The following is an 18,433-nucleotide window of genomic DNA, read 5'->3' as shown; positions in this document are numbered from 1 at the left end:
TATAATCTTAAAAGGGAAGTTACCAGAGCTGGATCGAACCTCCCTGAGGACTACATGTCACGGTACCAGAAGGTACCTTTCAAGCTTCCAAAGCTAGGAAGCAACCAACAGTCCCACCCAGCTATGATGCTTATGAAACACATCAATGACCAGCATGGCATAATAATCGTAGAAGTTCACATAACTTGACAGTAACCAAGAGCTCTCTAATTGTACTTATGGCCCATCAATAAGAGAAAAAAATCATGCCCGGGACTGGAAACCTATCCGGTTAGCTAGGGCTAGCGAAGTCATGGATCTTGGAGGAGAACCCACAACCATCCCTTTACCAAACTAGCACAATCCCTAACTACAGTCTAAGTAGTGATTCTTTTTTTTTTTAAAGAATTTTTAATTTCTTTTTTTTTTTTAAAGATTTATTTATTATGTATACAGTATTCTGCCTGCATATATCCCTGCAGGCCAGAAGAGGGCACCAGATTGCATTACAGATGGTTGTGAGCCACCATGTGGTTGCTGGGAATTGAACTCAGGACCTCTGGAAGAGCAGCCAGTGCTCTTAACCCCTGAGCCATCTCTCCAGCCCCCTAAGTAGTGATTCTTATACCCACAGATAAGTGTAGTTTCCTCACCAAGAAAACTTTCTTTGCAGCAGACAGAAACCATTACAAAAAAGCACACCCAATTAAAATGCAAAGTTGTGGAGCCCAGTCCTAACTCAAATATCTACCACACAACTCTTGAACTTTAGGCTCAGGGACCATTGCAGAAAAGGAGGCAGAAAAACGGTAAAAGTCCGAGGAACAGCAAGTTTTCTGTGAGACCCTGTTTCCTAAAATACCAGAGAAGCTATACCCATGAAGTTTCCCCAGCAGGACTTCCTAAACATGAGTTGAACAAAGACAGATAGACCTGCAAATGCAGAAGAGGAAAGATCACAAGGACTCAACCCTAGACAAAAAAAAAAAAAAACTACAGACAAGTAAGAAATGCTGAGAATGAAAGAATAGCCTTCTCTGCGTTGAGGGCACATCAATTGGTTATCCAGTGCCAAACGGTCAGCTCCGGAAATATATGCATATAAGTAACATTATACAAACTGAGCAGGTTGTATCTGTACAACAATTAGCAAAAAAGAGGCCATGAATTTGAAAAAGAACAAGATGGGGGGGGTAACTTGGAAGTGTTTGGAGGGAGTAAAGGGAAGAAAAAAACGATAGATGTAATTACATTATAATCTAAAAAAATAAAAATATTATTTAAAAGGAGAAGTTCAATTCCAGAAAAGAAATAACTGGAATAATTTTAACTGGAGGAAGATTCTAGTAACTAATATTTGTCACACATTCAGGGTGGCATGACACAGCCTCTATCTTCATAGAACATACCACCCACAGGGAAGCAATACTTACAGAAGCATGTAATTGCAAATACATAATTATCCCAAAAGCAGAGGATAGGAAGGGGATATAATTTCACCCAGGGATTCAGGGATGGCTTCCTTCAGCTAAGAGCTCCAGGATGAAAAATTCTGATGTAACAATTAAATGAGATATTTCCACAAAGGCAAAGACATAAAATATTTTTAAATTACTAATAAACACTTACAGTACTTGTTAAGAGAAAAAAGAATTAACTAAATATTATAAATGACACCTAGAAAGTTCATTCTAATAAAAGATATAAATGTGATTTCAAGAAAATGATAAAATAATAAATGTTTGCTGTCAAAACCCCATTGTTACACTCTAGAATAAACAGAATAAAAACTTCATCTTAAAATTCATATAGGGAGCCAGGTGGTGGTGGCTCACCCCTTTAATGCCAATACTTGGGAGGTAGAGGCAGAGAGGTCTCTGTGAGTTTGAGGCCAGCCTGGTCTACAGAGTGAATTCCAGGGCAGCCAGAGCTGTTACACAGAGAAAATCTGTCAAAGAAAACAAAAACAAGACATAAAAAATCATATTGGAACCTCAGGGGACCCTTAGATAACTAGATGAACCCTGAAAAACAATGAAGTTGGATACTTCATACTCCCTGACTTCAAAACTTATTATAAAGCTAGAATAGCTAAAATAGTACACCATTGGCATAAAGACCAGCAGATCAACAGACCAGCGGAATAGTAGTGACCCCAGAAATAAGACTCATATATTAGCCACAATTGTTTTCAAAAAGTTCCAAGAACCTTCAATGGGAGAAAACAAAGTTCTTGAACAAATGATGCTAGGACAACTGTAAGTCTACAAGAAAAAAGAATGAAGTTGGACCTTAGCTTTATACTGTATCTCAAAATGACTCCCTGGAGCAAAGATCTACACATAAGAGCTGACACTATGAAGGCTTTACAAGAAAATAGAGAAAAGTCTTCACAGAATTAAATTTAGAAATGATTTCTTAAATGTGACACTAGATGAATGTATAGGCAAGAAAGGAAAGGTGGGTAAATGAGAACTCATGGCATCACCAACGCTATCTATAGAAGAGGGTCTTAAGTACCTTGGAACAAGGGACTGATGGGTATACACATGTATAAATAACTCCTACAAACACACATGCACATGTCTGCAGGCACATACACACACACCACATCACATAACAGGACTCAAAATTAGCCAAGGTATTCAAACGGACATTTCTCCAGACATGTCCAATGAAAACCCAAAACAGTGTTCAATACTTTTAATCATTGGAAAATGCAATCAAAACCAGAATCAGACATGATTTCACATCCATTTGGATATATATTTTGCATGTGTGCTTAGAAAATAAAACATTTAAAAAGAGGCCTGAAAATGAGTGTTGGTCAAGTTTATGGAGAAACTGGAATCCATTTAGATTGCTAGTAAGAATGCAAACTAGGGCAGCTGCTCTCCAGAATGGAGTGGATATTACTCGAAATTTAACCACAGAATGACCATAGAGTTCAGAAATTCTACTATATAACCTAAAGAAGTGAAAGTGGGCACCCAAACTGACATTGGCATACCCACACGCCGCAGCATTATTTATAACACTTCAAAGAGGGAGCAACCAAATGTCCTCTGAATAAAAAGATATAATATGGGATCTGCACATACAATAATACATCAGATAGCCCTACCTAGACAAAACTCACACTCCGCAACATGAATGAATGCTTATGGCATGAGGCTGAATAAAATAAACTGGCCACAAGGGCACCAATACCATATAGATAGATAGATAGATAGATAGATAGATAGATAGATAGATAGATAGATAGATGATAGATGATTGCTAGATAGATGATAGATAATAGATGATAGATAATAGATAGATGATAGATAGATAGATGATAGATAGATAGATGATAGATAGATAGATAGATAGATAGATAGATAGATAGATAGATAGATAGATAGATATCAGTGGCAACAAAGGGGCTGAACTCATAGACAGAAAGAATGGTGCCAGGGACTGCTGAGAGAACAGAGTCGGGAGTCTGTGCTCAGTGAACATGGTTTCACAGAATTAAGAGTTCTGGAGTTGGATGGAAACAATGGGTATTCAAGATTATAAATATACTTAATGTCATATGTACACATAAATGTTTATGGTGGTCATTTTAATGTTACTCATATTATCATACTGCCAATGCTATATACCTGTCAGGTAATACACTATGGAATTCTAAAAGGGAAAAGATAATGGGAGGTTAGGAAATGGGATTGCCTTTAGATTGGACCTTGAAGGAATGTGAGAGACCATAATGGGGAAGAATACTCTAGGCTCTGAATAGAATATGTTCACAGGAGGAACCACGAAAAGCTATAGAAAACTGGAGACTTAAAATAAACACAGAGTAAGTCCCATGATGTAAAATATGTGGGCAGTTATTCACCGAATGAATTCAGAAAATCATTTAAGTTCATCATTGCGTACTTTTAAATGGGTGAATGTTGATAACCACAGGAAAGTCTTGGCAAACTTAGGAAAGAAGGTTAATTAGAAAACAGTTGTTTAAAACAAAACATATAAAGAGATTTTTGGTTACAGGGACTGTCAAGGAAGCAGGCGATGGCACCAATGAAACAGAGAGGTGGCTGTACATGGGAAAAGAAAGGAATGCGCAAGGGGATTCGGAACACAGCAGTGAAATCACTTGGCCAAAAATACCTCAAAGCCATTCTTCTATGCACTTCCTACAGGTGAAGCCAGCCCTCCATTCTCTCTTGAAACCATGTCAATAGCAACTCAGCTGCCTCCCTAATGGGACTCCTTGAAATACAAACACGACTGGGACACTCCACTCTAGGGCAGATAGAAACTGTCCTAGATTTCCACTGCAGTCGCAATGAAGCCCTAACCTATCCTTGGATCCAAGGTTATGCAATGCTATTCCCCATCCCGTGTGACTGCAGAGAACTCATCACCTTCTGTTCTCATCACTTCTAGCCACCCTTGCCTCTCAGCTCCCTGAACACACAAAGTGCTTCTTACCCATCTCTGGACTTGCCACTTTCAAGGCATTGCCTGGATCATTGACCCAATATGTCTTCTTATGGTTTCTCACTCTTTGGACCCAGTTCAAATGAAGTGATTTGAAAGGACTTTCTCTAGCCATAACACCTAAACTTGGACTCTCTTTATTGTCCTCTAGGGCTCCTTGGAGAAGAGGCCATGAGAGACTGAGGGACAGAGGCAAGCACCAGAGGTACCCAGACAATGGTGAAGTCACAGGTGACATCACACCAGTGTGAAGACCAGATGCTATTCCCCATCCCGTGTGAAAGGAGGGGAAAAACCAAAGTCTGACAGCCAAAAGTTGAAGGTAAACCATCTTTTCCTCAACAGCCACACTCAGAGCGTCCCAAGATTTGGGGACAAGGGGAAGTTGGATGGGAGGATAATTACATACCAAATTTTCTATAGATAGCTGAAACTGCTTAATTTCACGAAGGGTCTCATTATCTCTTTTCACTTCATTCACATATTGTGCCAAGTCCTAAAGAATAGGAAGAAGGGTGCAGAAAGAACACACAGGAAGATTAGCGATACAAGCTGCTTTGAAAGAAAAACACATCATTAATTCCATCAGTGATGAAAGTCACCACCGTAACTTCTCAGTGACAATGAAATGAACACTCAGTCAATCAAAGCTGCGTCTCAAAGCCAATTTTAAAATGTGGGGCATGCAGCTGGGAAGTCTGAAGAGTTGCCGTTTACCACACCCCTGAGGAGAGTAAGGATACTGCTGCTGCCTTAAAAGACAAAAAAAAAAATCTGCAGCAATACAAAGCCACAAGGAAAGTAGGTCAGGAGATTTTAAATTCTGGGAGCATTAATGGCCGACCTTGACAGGGGTGCATCTCTCCCGGGTTAGATGAAGGGCAGAGCTGAAGGATTAGCAGCTAGGAAAAAGTAACCAAGTTACATGGTGCCCTAGCAAGACGGTCATTTGAAACCAGTTAATGTCTTGTTAGCTCCAGAGAAGGCTCAGTCAAGAAGGCTAGTTCAATTTCAGAGTTAATAAACGAGAAACACGGGAGAGGTGAAGAACAGAGCTGAACAAAAACAGGAAAAAGAGAATAAAAACCTCTAGCCATTCTTCTCCACCTGCCTTCACTTAACTTAAAATGGCTTTTTTTTTTAAAAAAAAAATTTGCAAAAGCATTAGCTAATCCTCGCATATTGTAACTGGCTATTTTTATTTTGTGTGATCTACATTTTCCTGTTTTCTAAGTTTTTTCTTTCTTTTTTTTCTTTACCCTGTTTTAAGCATCCAACAGGAACACAACTCTGCAAACAGCAACTCTTAACTATGTTCTCAGGGAAGCTTGGCTTTTGGTAGGAGTCATCCATAAATGACTTCTTTAAGGACACAACATTTGTTGATTTTCTAGCCACAATTAATGACCGAGCAATGGTCATGACACCCAGGCTAACATCATCTAAACAGCAGAGCCAGTGTGAAGAGTAGTCCAGAGCACTGTTAAATACTTAGACAATGCACTGTCATCGCCTTCCAAACAACAAGTACGTGACTCTGTTTCAGTTGCAGCTCAGAGTCAAGTTCACTGAGCATAATGTGAAATCTGGGCTTTCAGACATCCCCCCAACAAGTTCACAACACCTGCTTTTATCCCTCTGTGTGCTTCCTTGACTTTCAGGTTTAACTGGGAACAAAATCCCTAAGTGAAATCCTTGTACAGCATCCACCATGGACAACCTGGCAGAGGATCAGTCTGAGGAAGGAGAACCACACTGTTGTTCCTACGGCCCTCTGCTTATTCAAGCATTTTTTAGTCTAGTACTTAAATCCATATAAGAATTCTATCTCAGAGGCTGAGGCAGGAAGAGTGCCACACATTGAGGCCAGTCTGGGTTACATAGCAAGTACCAGGAAGTTCTAGCCTTAGAAAACAAAAACAAACAAACAAACAAAAAACACCAGTAACGACATAACAACTATGTCTTTCAGTAAGCGACTTTGCTCTCCTCACCAATACCAAGCACGCATGTTGGCAGGCACACATATGCACACTAGCAGTTCAAGTCCCATTGACTTTGCTCTCCTCACCAATACCAAGCATGCATGCTGGCAGGCACACATATGCACGCTAGCAGTTCAAGTCCCATTGTCTCGAGGCAGGAACAGAAGACACACACAAGCTGCAGCTCTCTACCTTCATTGCATCCAGGGCCAACTTCAGGTTCGCCTTCTCCATAGGATCGTGGGTATGTTTGACCAGTTCCTGTTTGGAAGAGGCAGGTTAGCAATGCTTTCCTTAAATTGAAAACTAACACTGAAGAAACAAACAAAACATTTTTAAAACACCAATAAAAAAATTTTAAAAAGACACCAATATCTGCCTCTCCACACCGTGATAATTTTCATGGTGACTTGACTCTTTCAGCCATACTCTACCCTCACCATGACGCCCATCTGTTTCCCGGATGTTATGCAGGACGGCCTAACCTCTGAGGAATGGATACTTCTCTATCCCATCCCACACACTGCTTCTCTAAGACTGCTGATTCTAATGCCACGTCTCCACTTTGGGGATAAGAGGATGCTTTGTGTGCTCTGCTGTTACTGTCTTGTTTAAATGGCCCACATCTCTACATACTCTTCTGTCTCACAGTTTCCTTTCTCTTTAGAAAGTTGCTGTCACCTAAATATTAACTCTTCTATTCTCATTTTACACATCCTCCAAATTTGTTACAGCCACTGTCATATCAACTGCCACCCGAGGAGGCCACCACCCTGCAGTATACCTGCTCAACCCAGAAATCACACCCGATACCAGACTCACACGTCCAACTAAATAATAGTCCCACAGAGTCCTAAGTCCAATAAATCCCCAACTTGTTCCACCCTTATCCAGGATGAGAGGGCCACTGATGGTGCTTGATTAAGTAGTGGCATTTCCATTGGTGTGATAACCGAAGCCAAAACCTGAAATGGTGTCCCAGGCTCTGCCATCCTCTCTCCTCCCCGATGTCTCATTGATGCTAACTTTGATCCTGCCCTAGAGGGCACTTTCCTGGCGGTCATTTTTTCAACAGGTTATTCTGAAGTGCTTCGAACTAGACTTTGGACCTAGGTTCTCTCCTTCCAATAATCTGTTCATGCCTCTGACACCAAGCAGGTCTCTAAACTCTAAGTTCTACCTTGTCCCCACCCTAGTTAGACTGCAGTGAGTCCCCAAAGGCTTCCATTATTACCCAATACCTCCTAGCTGTCACACGCTGGCTCTGGATTCTGCAAACTTCTCTTCATCCCTTTCTCTCAACTTCCACCCAGACAACCTACTTTCTGCCCACACTCAGTAATCTACAGTTCTCAAAGGGTATTCTTATTAATGCACAGGACATGGTGTTTTCTCTTCTTAGAAAAGCTCCTCCCCTCATCCACCTGCCAAACTCATACTAGTCCTTCCAAGTCCAATTCACAAACCATCCCTCTAGGAAGATAGAAGATGAAGCCTCTCCTGGGGTCCCCAGCAAACTGAGGTGTAGTTGACTCCTTTGTGTCCCTTCTGTGCACCCATCACATTGCTACACTTCAGAGGTTGACCTACTGGGGTGGGTCCTGTTACACGATACATTCCTAACACTGTTTGGCACACACAAAAAAAAGCTACTCAAAATTCTCTAAAGGCCTCAGTGCTGGTACTGTTTCCTGTTACCAACAGGACCTACAGAAAGAGAGAACTACCAAGTATAAAAACCCGCCAAAATCCCGTTTTTATTCTCACTTTGTTAAATAAAATAGAAAATTACTCTTAATGGTTCCAAAACTCCTCCTATAAAATATTTTAAATTTTATAAATCATGATCATCAAATCAGCCAACAGCTGAAAATGATTTCCTTATGAAATCATGAAAGTGCAATAGAAAGGAGAAAAACCACAAACCAATAACCACATTTTTAACAAATTTCTAGACACCAGACATTTACTCCAAAATACTTCGAAATGAAAAAAAAATCTCTAAACTTTTTATCTCCATGTAGTACCCAGAATAAAGCTTCCTATTTTTAAACACCATCATGGAATCTCTTGAAATCTAAACTACAAAACAGCAGGAGAAAAAAAAACAGTGGGTTAAGTCTGGAGTTTCAAAGTCATATCATTGTATTATTCCTTGGTTTATGAGTCTGGACAAAAATCTTAAGAGGATGCAGAGTCTTTCTCTTGATCCAAAATCTTCTGAATTCTTCAATCACTGCTTCACTCCATCAAAGCAACAAAATAAATAATTATCTTATTTTGGACATGTTTTTACCTCCATGATATCTTGAAAGCTGATTGCCTGAGTCGTCCTTATTATTTTTTCATAAAACTCAATTTGATTAAGTTGCTTTGAGTTTAGGTCTCATAAATGTTTTAATGCATTTTTTAAGAAATAATCAGGGCTTGAATTTTTCTGATTTCTCAGTAGAACCAAAATAGAAATGACTAATAATTGCATGGCTACAATTCAAGAAATGTAATATACAAGATGTACAAAGCACAGAAGACTCAAAATTCTATTTCACGTACAGGTAGTAGATTTTTTTTTTTTACAATGACATTCCAGGAGCATCAGCTGGGCTGGCACACTAATACAATAAGACATTTCTTTCGAGCAGAACTAATGGGCCTCCTGGTATAGCTATCAAATTAAATTTATAAGACTCTCCACCCTCATTAGAAGACTAACCGTGGAAACCATAAACTTTGTGGGCTTTAGTAAGAATCACCTCACAATAAGTGTAGCCTTATTACATTTAGTGCCGTGAAAAAGCAATACAGCCCACAACACAATCCTCTATTAATTATTGTGATAAGATGGAGAATCTGATGAGGTTAATCTGACCAAATTCAGGTACATTGACTCACTGGCCAATGGTTATTGCTAATTCCGAAAGATGCCATTGAAAGCATATCTGTATTTGCTCCACTCCCTTTTTTTTTTCCTTTCTCTATCCTGTCTGAAGAACACAAAATGTGTCTTTTTAGTAAATACAGATCGTTTTTTTGCTAAAAGGAAAATAAAATGCTTAGTTGTCCTGGTCATTTCACACTGAACACTGATAATTCAGAGAACGTGCGGCATGCTGCTGATGCACCACGGTGTCCTGTGGGATGAACAAATGCATGGTAGAGTGTTGTTAAAGTACAGACCTGAAGGAGGAGGTGGTACTTCAGCACACGCTGCATGGGAACCACCAGCAAATCTCGAAGAGTAAATTTCCCGTTATTTGCTCTTTTTGAACATTCCTAATGCAATGGATTTCAAATGTGTTAGTTTTCTCCAAGGACGTCATAAAACGCTACAAGATGAAAAGTCTACAAGCAGAATCCTTTTAAAATACTTTTGCTCTTTTCCTCCACAATACTTCAGTTCAAACAATAAAGTATCTTCAGTTTTTTAAAGAAAGTCTTAGAGTATTTCAAATCGTAATATGAATCAAATGAACTATTTCATCAGTGAAGATTATTTTTATAGCACATAATCCTAGCCCTCCAGAGTTTTCCTTTAGAGTGGACTCCCACATTCCCTGTAGGCTTATGAAGCAGATAGCACCAAGCCCCCACTCATTAAATGTGGTGGGTTCATCCACCTTCATGCTTGGTGTCATGAATTCTATCCAATTACACTTTCCAGTCTCCCCACCCCCCACCCGCCAAAAAAAACAAAAACAAAAAAAAATCCCTTTTCAAAAGCATTCTGCTAGGCTTTAAGATGAATCTCAATCAAAACCATTTATTTTATCTCTTCCTCCCTCCCTCCATCCCTCCCTCTTTGGTCTGTGTACATGTACACCTTGTGGCCATTTAATTATCACTGTAAAGAGTATCTGCCCCAATATAACCTTTTGGACTAAAGACATGTCCCTTAAGCCTCTAAAATTATTTTTAAAAAAACTCTGTTTGCTTAATAAATATTTATTGAACTAAATGAAATGGAAAATGTGGCTGAATATGTTAAAATAGAAACCTGCTACCACAGTTAATATTTTTAAAGCCTCAGATTTTACTTATTTAATCCTCTTTTAAAAATACTTTAAACTGGGCATGGTGGTGCATGCCTATAATTGTAGCACTCAGGGCCTGAGATGGGAGGATTGATATAAATCTGAGGCTACACAGTAAACTTTGTCACAAAAAAAAAAAACAAAAAGTTTACTTTAAAATAATATTGACTTCTTCACTCTTGATTGTAGCTGTGACCTTGGAATAAATAATTTGGATTTTAAGTATTAATATATGAAACCCTGGCTATGTGACTTGGGCAAATACTATCCTCCCTTGACCCTTTCTCATATATATCCATCATAATGTATAATACGTACTAACGTGTGTGTGTGTGTGTGTGTGTGTGTGTGTGTGTGTGTGTGTGTGTGTGTAAAATGATGGCTATTCTTTGTTGTTAACTTGAGTATATCTGGAATTAACTAAAACCCAAGCAGCTAGGTATACCTGTGAGGGATTTTATTTTTATTAAATAATTTGAAGTGGGAAGCTCCATCTTTAATCCAGATCTTTTGAGGTAGGAATATCCACTTTTTATCTAGACCACACCTTCTGGCAGAAGCCTATATAAAGGACATGGAAGAAGGAAGCTTTTGCTCTTTGCCGGCTTGCCCTCTCTTACTGACTAGTTGATTTCTTCACTGGCATTAGAACCTACTTCTTTGGGATTTGAGCACATACTGAAGAACAGATGAGACATCCAGCCTCGTGGATTGAACAACTACTGGATTCTTGGACTTCCCATTAGTAGCCATTGATGGAATAGCTGGACCACCATCTGTAATCCATTCTAAGAAATCCTTTTTCTAGATAGGGTCTAGAGAACCTGACTAATAAAAAATTTGGTACCAGGAGTATGGTATAGATTCGTTCTATCAATTCTGTTTCTCTAGAGAACCTTGACTAAAACATATATACATTGTTATTCCAAAAGATGTCAAAATGTCAAAGAATTGCTAGAGAGTTCAACATTCTCATGCAATTGCAAGTGCCCAACCAAGGACTTCTTCAGTGTATGGAGTTACTTAAGATAACACGTGGGTCATGAATTTATTCCTTTACTCGGTCTTAGTTTTTCTAGCACATTCAAAGGCATTCCTGGGAGCTATGGCATTAACATCAGTGATTCTAATAACCATGATGACTTCATGAGTGTTGTTTGATTACAGATCTAGGGTAAAATGAACTAGAAAAACATGCTGATTGGTTATCTGTGTCTTAACTACCACAGTTCATTAGGAAAATAAATGTTTCAACAGATTCCCTTGATGAACATGGATGAACATGTGTGTGACAGCTTGTACACACACATGTGGAGACCAGTAGACAACCTCAGGCGTTATTTCTCTGGAGCCATTCACACTGCTTCTTGGGTCTCTCACTGGCCTGTCACTCAGCAGACAGGCTCTACCAGCTGGCCAGCAAGTCTCAAGATGGGGTCTTCCCATTTCCACCTCCCAGAGGTGAGAGCATAATCATGCACCATCACATCCAGCTTTTTTATGTGGGTTCTGGAGGTTGAACTCAGGTCCTCACACTTACACGGACAGCTCTTTACTGACTGTACTATCTCCCCAGCCCATGAGTTCAACTGATTTCTTGCATTCCATAGATTATTGAACATTCCAGATCATGAGTCTCAACTAGGAGGTCAAATCATTACTATAATGACTGGGTCTTCTCTCTCCATTGCATTTTAAGCTCTTTGGGATGGAAGAGTTATTTTTTTTAACTCTAGGCCATCCCAACTTAGTGCAAGGAATAGAAATTTGTACATATAAAAGCACAGAAATTTATTTAAAATTATTGGGAGGGATATCAGTTTGTTTAAGCTTCACGTTCGGTGGGAGGAACATTATTGGCATCAGCTACACTACAGATGGAGACTGGGATGTAAGTTCTCATCATTGAAAGTAATTAAGGGACACGAACAATTCTTCTAAAGAAACCCATCACCACTTGTCCTAAACTAAATCTTAATCAAAAGGACTATCATTGAGTTTAAGCTTAGACTCAGAAGAAAAGGTAGACTCTCTTACCCCATACCCTGTTATCTTGACTCCAATGCAGAAAAGACACACATACTCACACATAATAAAAAATAATAACAACCAGAAAAAAAATAACCATCAAGGAAAGAGCAAGACAGCTTTCATAATGCCCCATGGGGTGCCCGTGTTACACTTTCTCATTAGATTCTCCCATGTCAGGCCCTGTTCAGAAGAAGACATCTGAGCTGAGTGAGAGGCTGCATGCTGAATTGCAGTTTCTCGCTGGCAGCCTTTTCAACTCAGCCTGAGGCCTCTCCTCTCCTGAGACTGGAAGAAACTGTACAGGATGTACAGTCCTGGTGTGCTTGTCCTGTGCAGAGCTTTGACATTGATTCTGATAGAAGAGCAGTCCCTCAACAAGGCTGAGAACCATAGAGGCCTGATAGATGATGTGCTGACTCCCATCCAGAACCACAGTTTTCTATCTCCCTTTTAAAAAAAAGTGCTTTAACTATTGTTCCACTCCGGACTAATAACATGAGCTGTAAAGTTTTATTTTATTACCATATCTAATTTGAGTCAAGGTAACTAAGACCTCTAGACTTACGAGTCTCCATTCTCTAAGAGGAGCATTAACCCTTGGTGCTAATGATACTTTAAGGATGTCATTTAGTGGTGACTAAACTGTCTCGAGATAGAAGGTCACCGTCGTCAAGGGACACTATTAAAGACTCTGTGCCCTGCTATATTGGGCACACCTCCTAAGCAGTAATGTTCATCGGTGGAAGATGGAAGCAGTGAAATCACGCCTGCTGTGCTAAAATCAAGAAGGGACTAGGATTTGAAAGGCTTTCCCTCTTTTCCATCACCTGACTTCATGGATGAACTAAACAAAGGAAAAGAGAAAGGAGATATTGAAGAGGCAACAACATAAAAGTATCCCTAAAGATGCTAATTCACAAAACAATCATTTTTAGAAGTTCTTTAAATGTATAAACTCTTATACAATGTAATTAATACACATAAATTATGACTTTTGGGAAGAGAAGAGATTGAGACAGGGTCTCAAGATACACACACACACACACACACACACACACACACACACACACACACATATATCTACAGACAGGTGTGTGTGTGTGCATGCACCTGTGTGTGTGCACCTGTGTGTATGTGTGTGTGTGTGTGTGTGTGTGTGTGTGTGTGTGTGTGTGTGTGTGTGTCTGTGTCTGTGTCTGTGTCTGTGTCTATGTCTGTGTGTCTGTGTGGCCCAGGCTGACCTCAAACTTGCAATCCTCCTGCCTCAGCCCCTTAAATGCTGGGACTGTAGATGTTCATCACCATTCTCACCTCCAAAACCATGACTCAGCATAAGCCTCCAGTCTTATCCATCTAGTCCATCAAAGGGATGGCTCCAACTTGCTCACAGGCTTTCTCATGGTCATGGTCACATAGCACTTTGACTTTTTATGTTTGTATCTGTCTGTCCACTCTTCTTTCTTTTGGGCAATACCTATGCATTTTATACATGCGAAAATGTCTTATGCTGTACAAAAACATTTGAAATACATACATACACACACACACACACAGAGAGAGAGAGAGAGAGAGAGAGAGAGAGAGAGAGAGAGAGAGAGAGAGAGAGAGAGAGAGAGAGAGCCATCCATCCTGTACTTCTCACTATCTTGGTAGCTCACTCATAATCTCCCTGCATTCAGCCTTTTCAAGCAAGGAATGAGAGAGTTACTAGGACACACATCACAGTAAAGAGGACCTAAGGAGATAATGTATATAAAACCCACAGCCACAAAGTTAGGCTCTGCTCCTGCTACGATTATCAACACAGCTTTTACTACCACAGCTATCCTTAGAAATATTTTATAAAACTAGAGTGAAGTTATAGTTCACACCCATGAGGAGATGTACTATTGCATTCATCAAGTAGAGGGATACACTGCTTAACTTCATCTTTAAGCAATAAAAAAATAATAAAAATAAACAGGCACCTCCAATTTCAATTTGACATCTTCCTTCGTCTTAGCGATGTAGTCTAAGTTAGAGATGGCCGACTCCACTCCACTGCAGTACTGTCCATAAATAACCAATCTGAAAGGGAAGAGGAGAAACCTGTGAGGCTGAAAGAAACAAGCAGAGGCAGAAAGAGAGAATGCTCAGTCTTTAAAGCTATCGTCAGGGCTACTACTACACACCTGTGCATGTCTGCTTGTATGTGTACCACACTATGGAGGTCCAAGGCCATAAGGATGCTGGGGTCCCAGGAACTGAAGTGACTGGCAGCTGGGATGTTGGGTGCTGGGAACTGAACCTAAGTCCTCTGCAAAAGCATTGAGTATTCTCCACCCTTGAGCATTCTCTCCAGGCCCAAGACTCTTTCTAACACACACTACATGCAGTGTGAGGGCCACTCATATTGACAGCAGCAAAGAGACAATTCTGGTTCCAAATTAGAATAAGATTGAGTCCATGTATGTTTTATGGAAGATAGATTTTACAATAGGGCTTAATGACTGTTAATGTTATTTGAATATATATATCAAAATTTTTTAAATTAAAAAATTCTTTAAGCTTTTATTGGAGATAAACTTTTTACTGTTTATTCATCCTCAAGACAGCTATATTTTCTACTACAATTTTATTACAATTACCAGGACTCCACTCATTAATAAACCTTTTACTCCTTACTGCATTTAATTAAGGAATATACATCATCTCAGAAGCGGGAAGAGAGGCCTGAACACCACGGGTGGAAAATAACTCACACTGCATGGGTCTGAGCCCGCTCACCAAGGACAGCTCTACAATACAGACACTTTGCAAAGAGCCTATTAGCTTTGCTGTTCTTATCTCTCCTCTGGCTAAAAGTACTAATAAACTGTTAATATTTATCTAAAAGTTGACACAAAGGAATTCATTAGCCACTTCTTAGTACTAGGAATTATGTTGCTTGATTTAAAATGAGACAGCCGTGTATCTTAGGCAAAAAATAAAAAATAAAAAAGATATTCCATGTTAGGGAAAAATATATTGATATCTCTGTCGCTGTCTGTCTGTCTGTCTCTATCTATCTCTGTCCCTGTCTCTGTCTCTGTCTCTCTCTCTCTCTCTGTGTACTTGTGTATATTTTTGTGTGTATCTGTGTATATGTGTTTGTGTGTAAATGTATGTATCTGTGTGTTTGTATGTATATGTATGTGTGTTTGTGTGTATGTATTTATATGTGTGCCACGTATATGGGCATTTGTGTGTATGTGTGTCTGTGTGTATGTCTATGTGTTTGTTACTAGATGTGTGTGTCTATATGTGGCTGTGTGTGTGTATGTATGTATGTATTTGTATGTGTGCATGTATATGTGCATTTGTGTGTCTTTGTGTGTATGCCTGTCTATCTGTGTGTTTGTGACTATATGTGTGTGTTTGTGTATGTCCATATGTGTCTGTGTGTGTATATGTGTACCTATGCGTGCATTTGTGTATGTGTCTCATATTGGTCTGGAGCTAAGCTGGCTGGCCAGTGAACTTCAAGCATCTGCCTGTGTCTGCTTCCCCCACCCCCATGCTCAGCGTTGGGAATATAAATTTTTACAAGGATTCTGAGGACTCATCACATTCTAATGGTAAACATTTTACCAAGCTGTCTCCCCAGACCAAGAAATTGCTGCCTTTACTATAAATCTAATGTTCTGAAATCATAAATTGTAAAATATTAGAGTACCAGCTCTTCCTCTCCCATCACCACAGAGAGGAAAGGGAGACTGTGAGCATCAGTGTGAGTCAGTGAAGACTACATCACTCAGGAGTGATGAGCCCTGAGCAAGGCCTGCAGCCTATTGCTCTGCCATGTAAAAGTCTAAGCACTGTACTAGGCATGCTTTTACAACTTTTATTTTATGTGTGTAAGTGTCTGCATGTATATATGTGCACCACATACATATTTGGTGCCTAGAAGCCAAAGAGGACATTAGATCCCCTTTAACTGGAGTTAAAGACCATTGTAGGCTGACATGTTAGTGCTGGAAACTGAACTTCACAAGAGCAGCCAGCACTCTGAACTGCTGAACATCTGTCCAGCCCATTAGCAGCAGCAGCAGCAGCATCTAAAGTTCAAACTGCTTCCCTAAGATGAAGTATATTTTCCATTTTTAATACTCATTCATTCTAATTCTGAATCAATGCCCACATGCGTTTAAATGTAAAAGTTACCTTTCCTTGTAGTTAATAAAAACTTGATACAAGTTCTGGTCATCTTTATTTACAATGGAATCATGAATCTCTTGCATTAAGCTCCGATGAACTTTCACAAGGTCCTTAGAAAAGAAAACATTGTGAAAGAAAAGAAGGAATCAGAAGCAAAAAGAACTATACCTTACTTCCAGAGCTACCACTGTGGCCAGACTTGTGGCTCAGAGAGGAGAGAGGTACAGGGGCTGGAGGGAAGGGAGAGGAGACGAGAGGAGGAAGCAGGAGAAGAGGGAGAAGACATGGGCATGGATAACAGCAATTCCAGATAGGACTAGAAATACCAGTGCCCAGTGAAAACAGAACCTATCCTACTTGCTATTATAGGGCAATTTCTCCTTTGCATAAAACATATACGTGGCTTTTCAATCCTATAATCACTGCAAATTTTTAAATAAAACTCATCAAGTACTTACTGTTTTATTAAGAGACTAAAGTAATGATTCATGTCCTTGGGACACAGAGTCGCAAATCGGTTTGGTCAATTAGTGGTGTCCTAGTGTTAAGCTAACAACAATCAGACTAAATTGCTTGAAACCAGATAACTAATGACACAAATATGAAGCAAATAAATTGTGCTAGACAGTCTGCTGGAGCAACTCAAAAGTCAGAATTTCATTTTCATTCTGATAAGCAAGTCATTTTCAGCAGTGAGGGACTGCATGTCACAGAGAGAGAATGAGGAATTTGAATCAAGGTACCAATTCCCCATTATCTCTTCCTATGTGCCTTGGAGCACAAAGAAACATAACAGCAAGCCCATTCTTTGTACACTGAACATTTAAGATGACTATGTCATCTCCAGTATGTTGCTGAACAAAAACCATAGGAGTATGGACTATCAAATAAGGTGAATGAGAATTACCATAGGAGTTCAGGGTTCCTACATCCTAAAATGTACAGGTTTGGGTTTTTAATGTTACATCTCCATTTGATATTGTGAACATTTTCTTATGGTTATAAGTAAATAATAAAGAAGAGCTGGGTGGTGGTGGTGGTGCACACCTTTAATCCCAACACTTGGGAGGCAGAGGCAGGTGTATCTCTTGATTTGAATTGCGAATTGAAAATATAAGTTGAGGTTGGCACAATCAGAAACAGTTGATCTAACTGTCAATGGAGGGAGGCAAACGACATCCCAGGGGCTACATCAGGGAATAGTCAGACAAACAGACAGCAACATCATGACTGATTAATTGGGAGTACGTTTCATAACAATGAGGCATAGATAATACATGAACCTTACTTATCCTTTTGTGTACAGCATGCATTCTTAATTGACCTTGGGTTAAAGACATGATGTCAGTTTTTCAAAAAGAAAAGGATATGAAAACTTGGGAAGCACAACTCATAGAAAACAGAAGACAGTGTGTGGATCTGGAATCCACCAATAAGTACAGACTTTCTAGAAATGCACATCTCTACCTGTCACATCTTTACTTACAGGGATATTGATGAATACCGAGTCAAATTCTGCTGTTGTCAGAAATCTTTTCAATGGTGCCATGAAATACTACCAAGAGAGAAGAGAAAAGTAACTTTAATTAAACATAACTTTGCCTAATCTACACAACGATTTTTTTTATTAACCAGCAAAACTGGTTAAAAGTCAATTATTTATTAGCATTATAAACACAAATAGTAGAAATTATTTTCTCTGTATTTAAAATTCTACACTGAACAGCTATAAGGACTTAA

At 39.4% G+C, this 18,433-nt stretch overlaps 1 protein-coding gene across 2 annotated transcripts in view; it reads right to left on the bottom strand.

The window, feature by feature from the left end:
* Vav3 (vav guanine nucleotide exchange factor 3) overlaps positions 1 to 18,433 on the bottom strand; it is a 335,871-nt gene that overhangs the window by 155,500 nt on the left and 161,938 nt on the right. For both annotated transcript variants that reach the window (XM_052730572.1, XM_052730573.1), the window contains exons 7-12: positions 18,180 to 18,248; positions 16,700 to 16,803; positions 14,485 to 14,584; positions 9,633 to 9,728; positions 6,648 to 6,716; positions 4,880 to 4,966 (exon numbers count right to left, since the gene is read on the bottom strand). In XM_052730572.1, coding sequence (XP_052586532.1) covers positions 4,880 to 4,966; positions 6,648 to 6,716; positions 9,633 to 9,728; positions 14,485 to 14,584; positions 16,700 to 16,803; positions 18,180 to 18,248 — 525 coding nt within the window. The remainder of the gene's footprint in view (positions 1 to 4,879; positions 4,967 to 6,647; positions 6,717 to 9,632; positions 9,729 to 14,484; positions 14,585 to 16,699; positions 16,804 to 18,179; positions 18,249 to 18,433) is intronic.

This window comes from Peromyscus californicus, unplaced genomic scaffold (genome assembly GCF_007827085.1).
Source record: "Peromyscus californicus insignis strain IS unplaced genomic scaffold, ASM782708v3 Scaffold_9__1_contigs__length_137607984, whole genome shotgun sequence".
Taxonomy (NCBI): Eukaryota; Metazoa; Chordata; class Mammalia; order Rodentia; family Cricetidae; genus Peromyscus; species Peromyscus californicus.
This window is presented reverse-complemented; position numbering and strand designations above follow the sequence as displayed.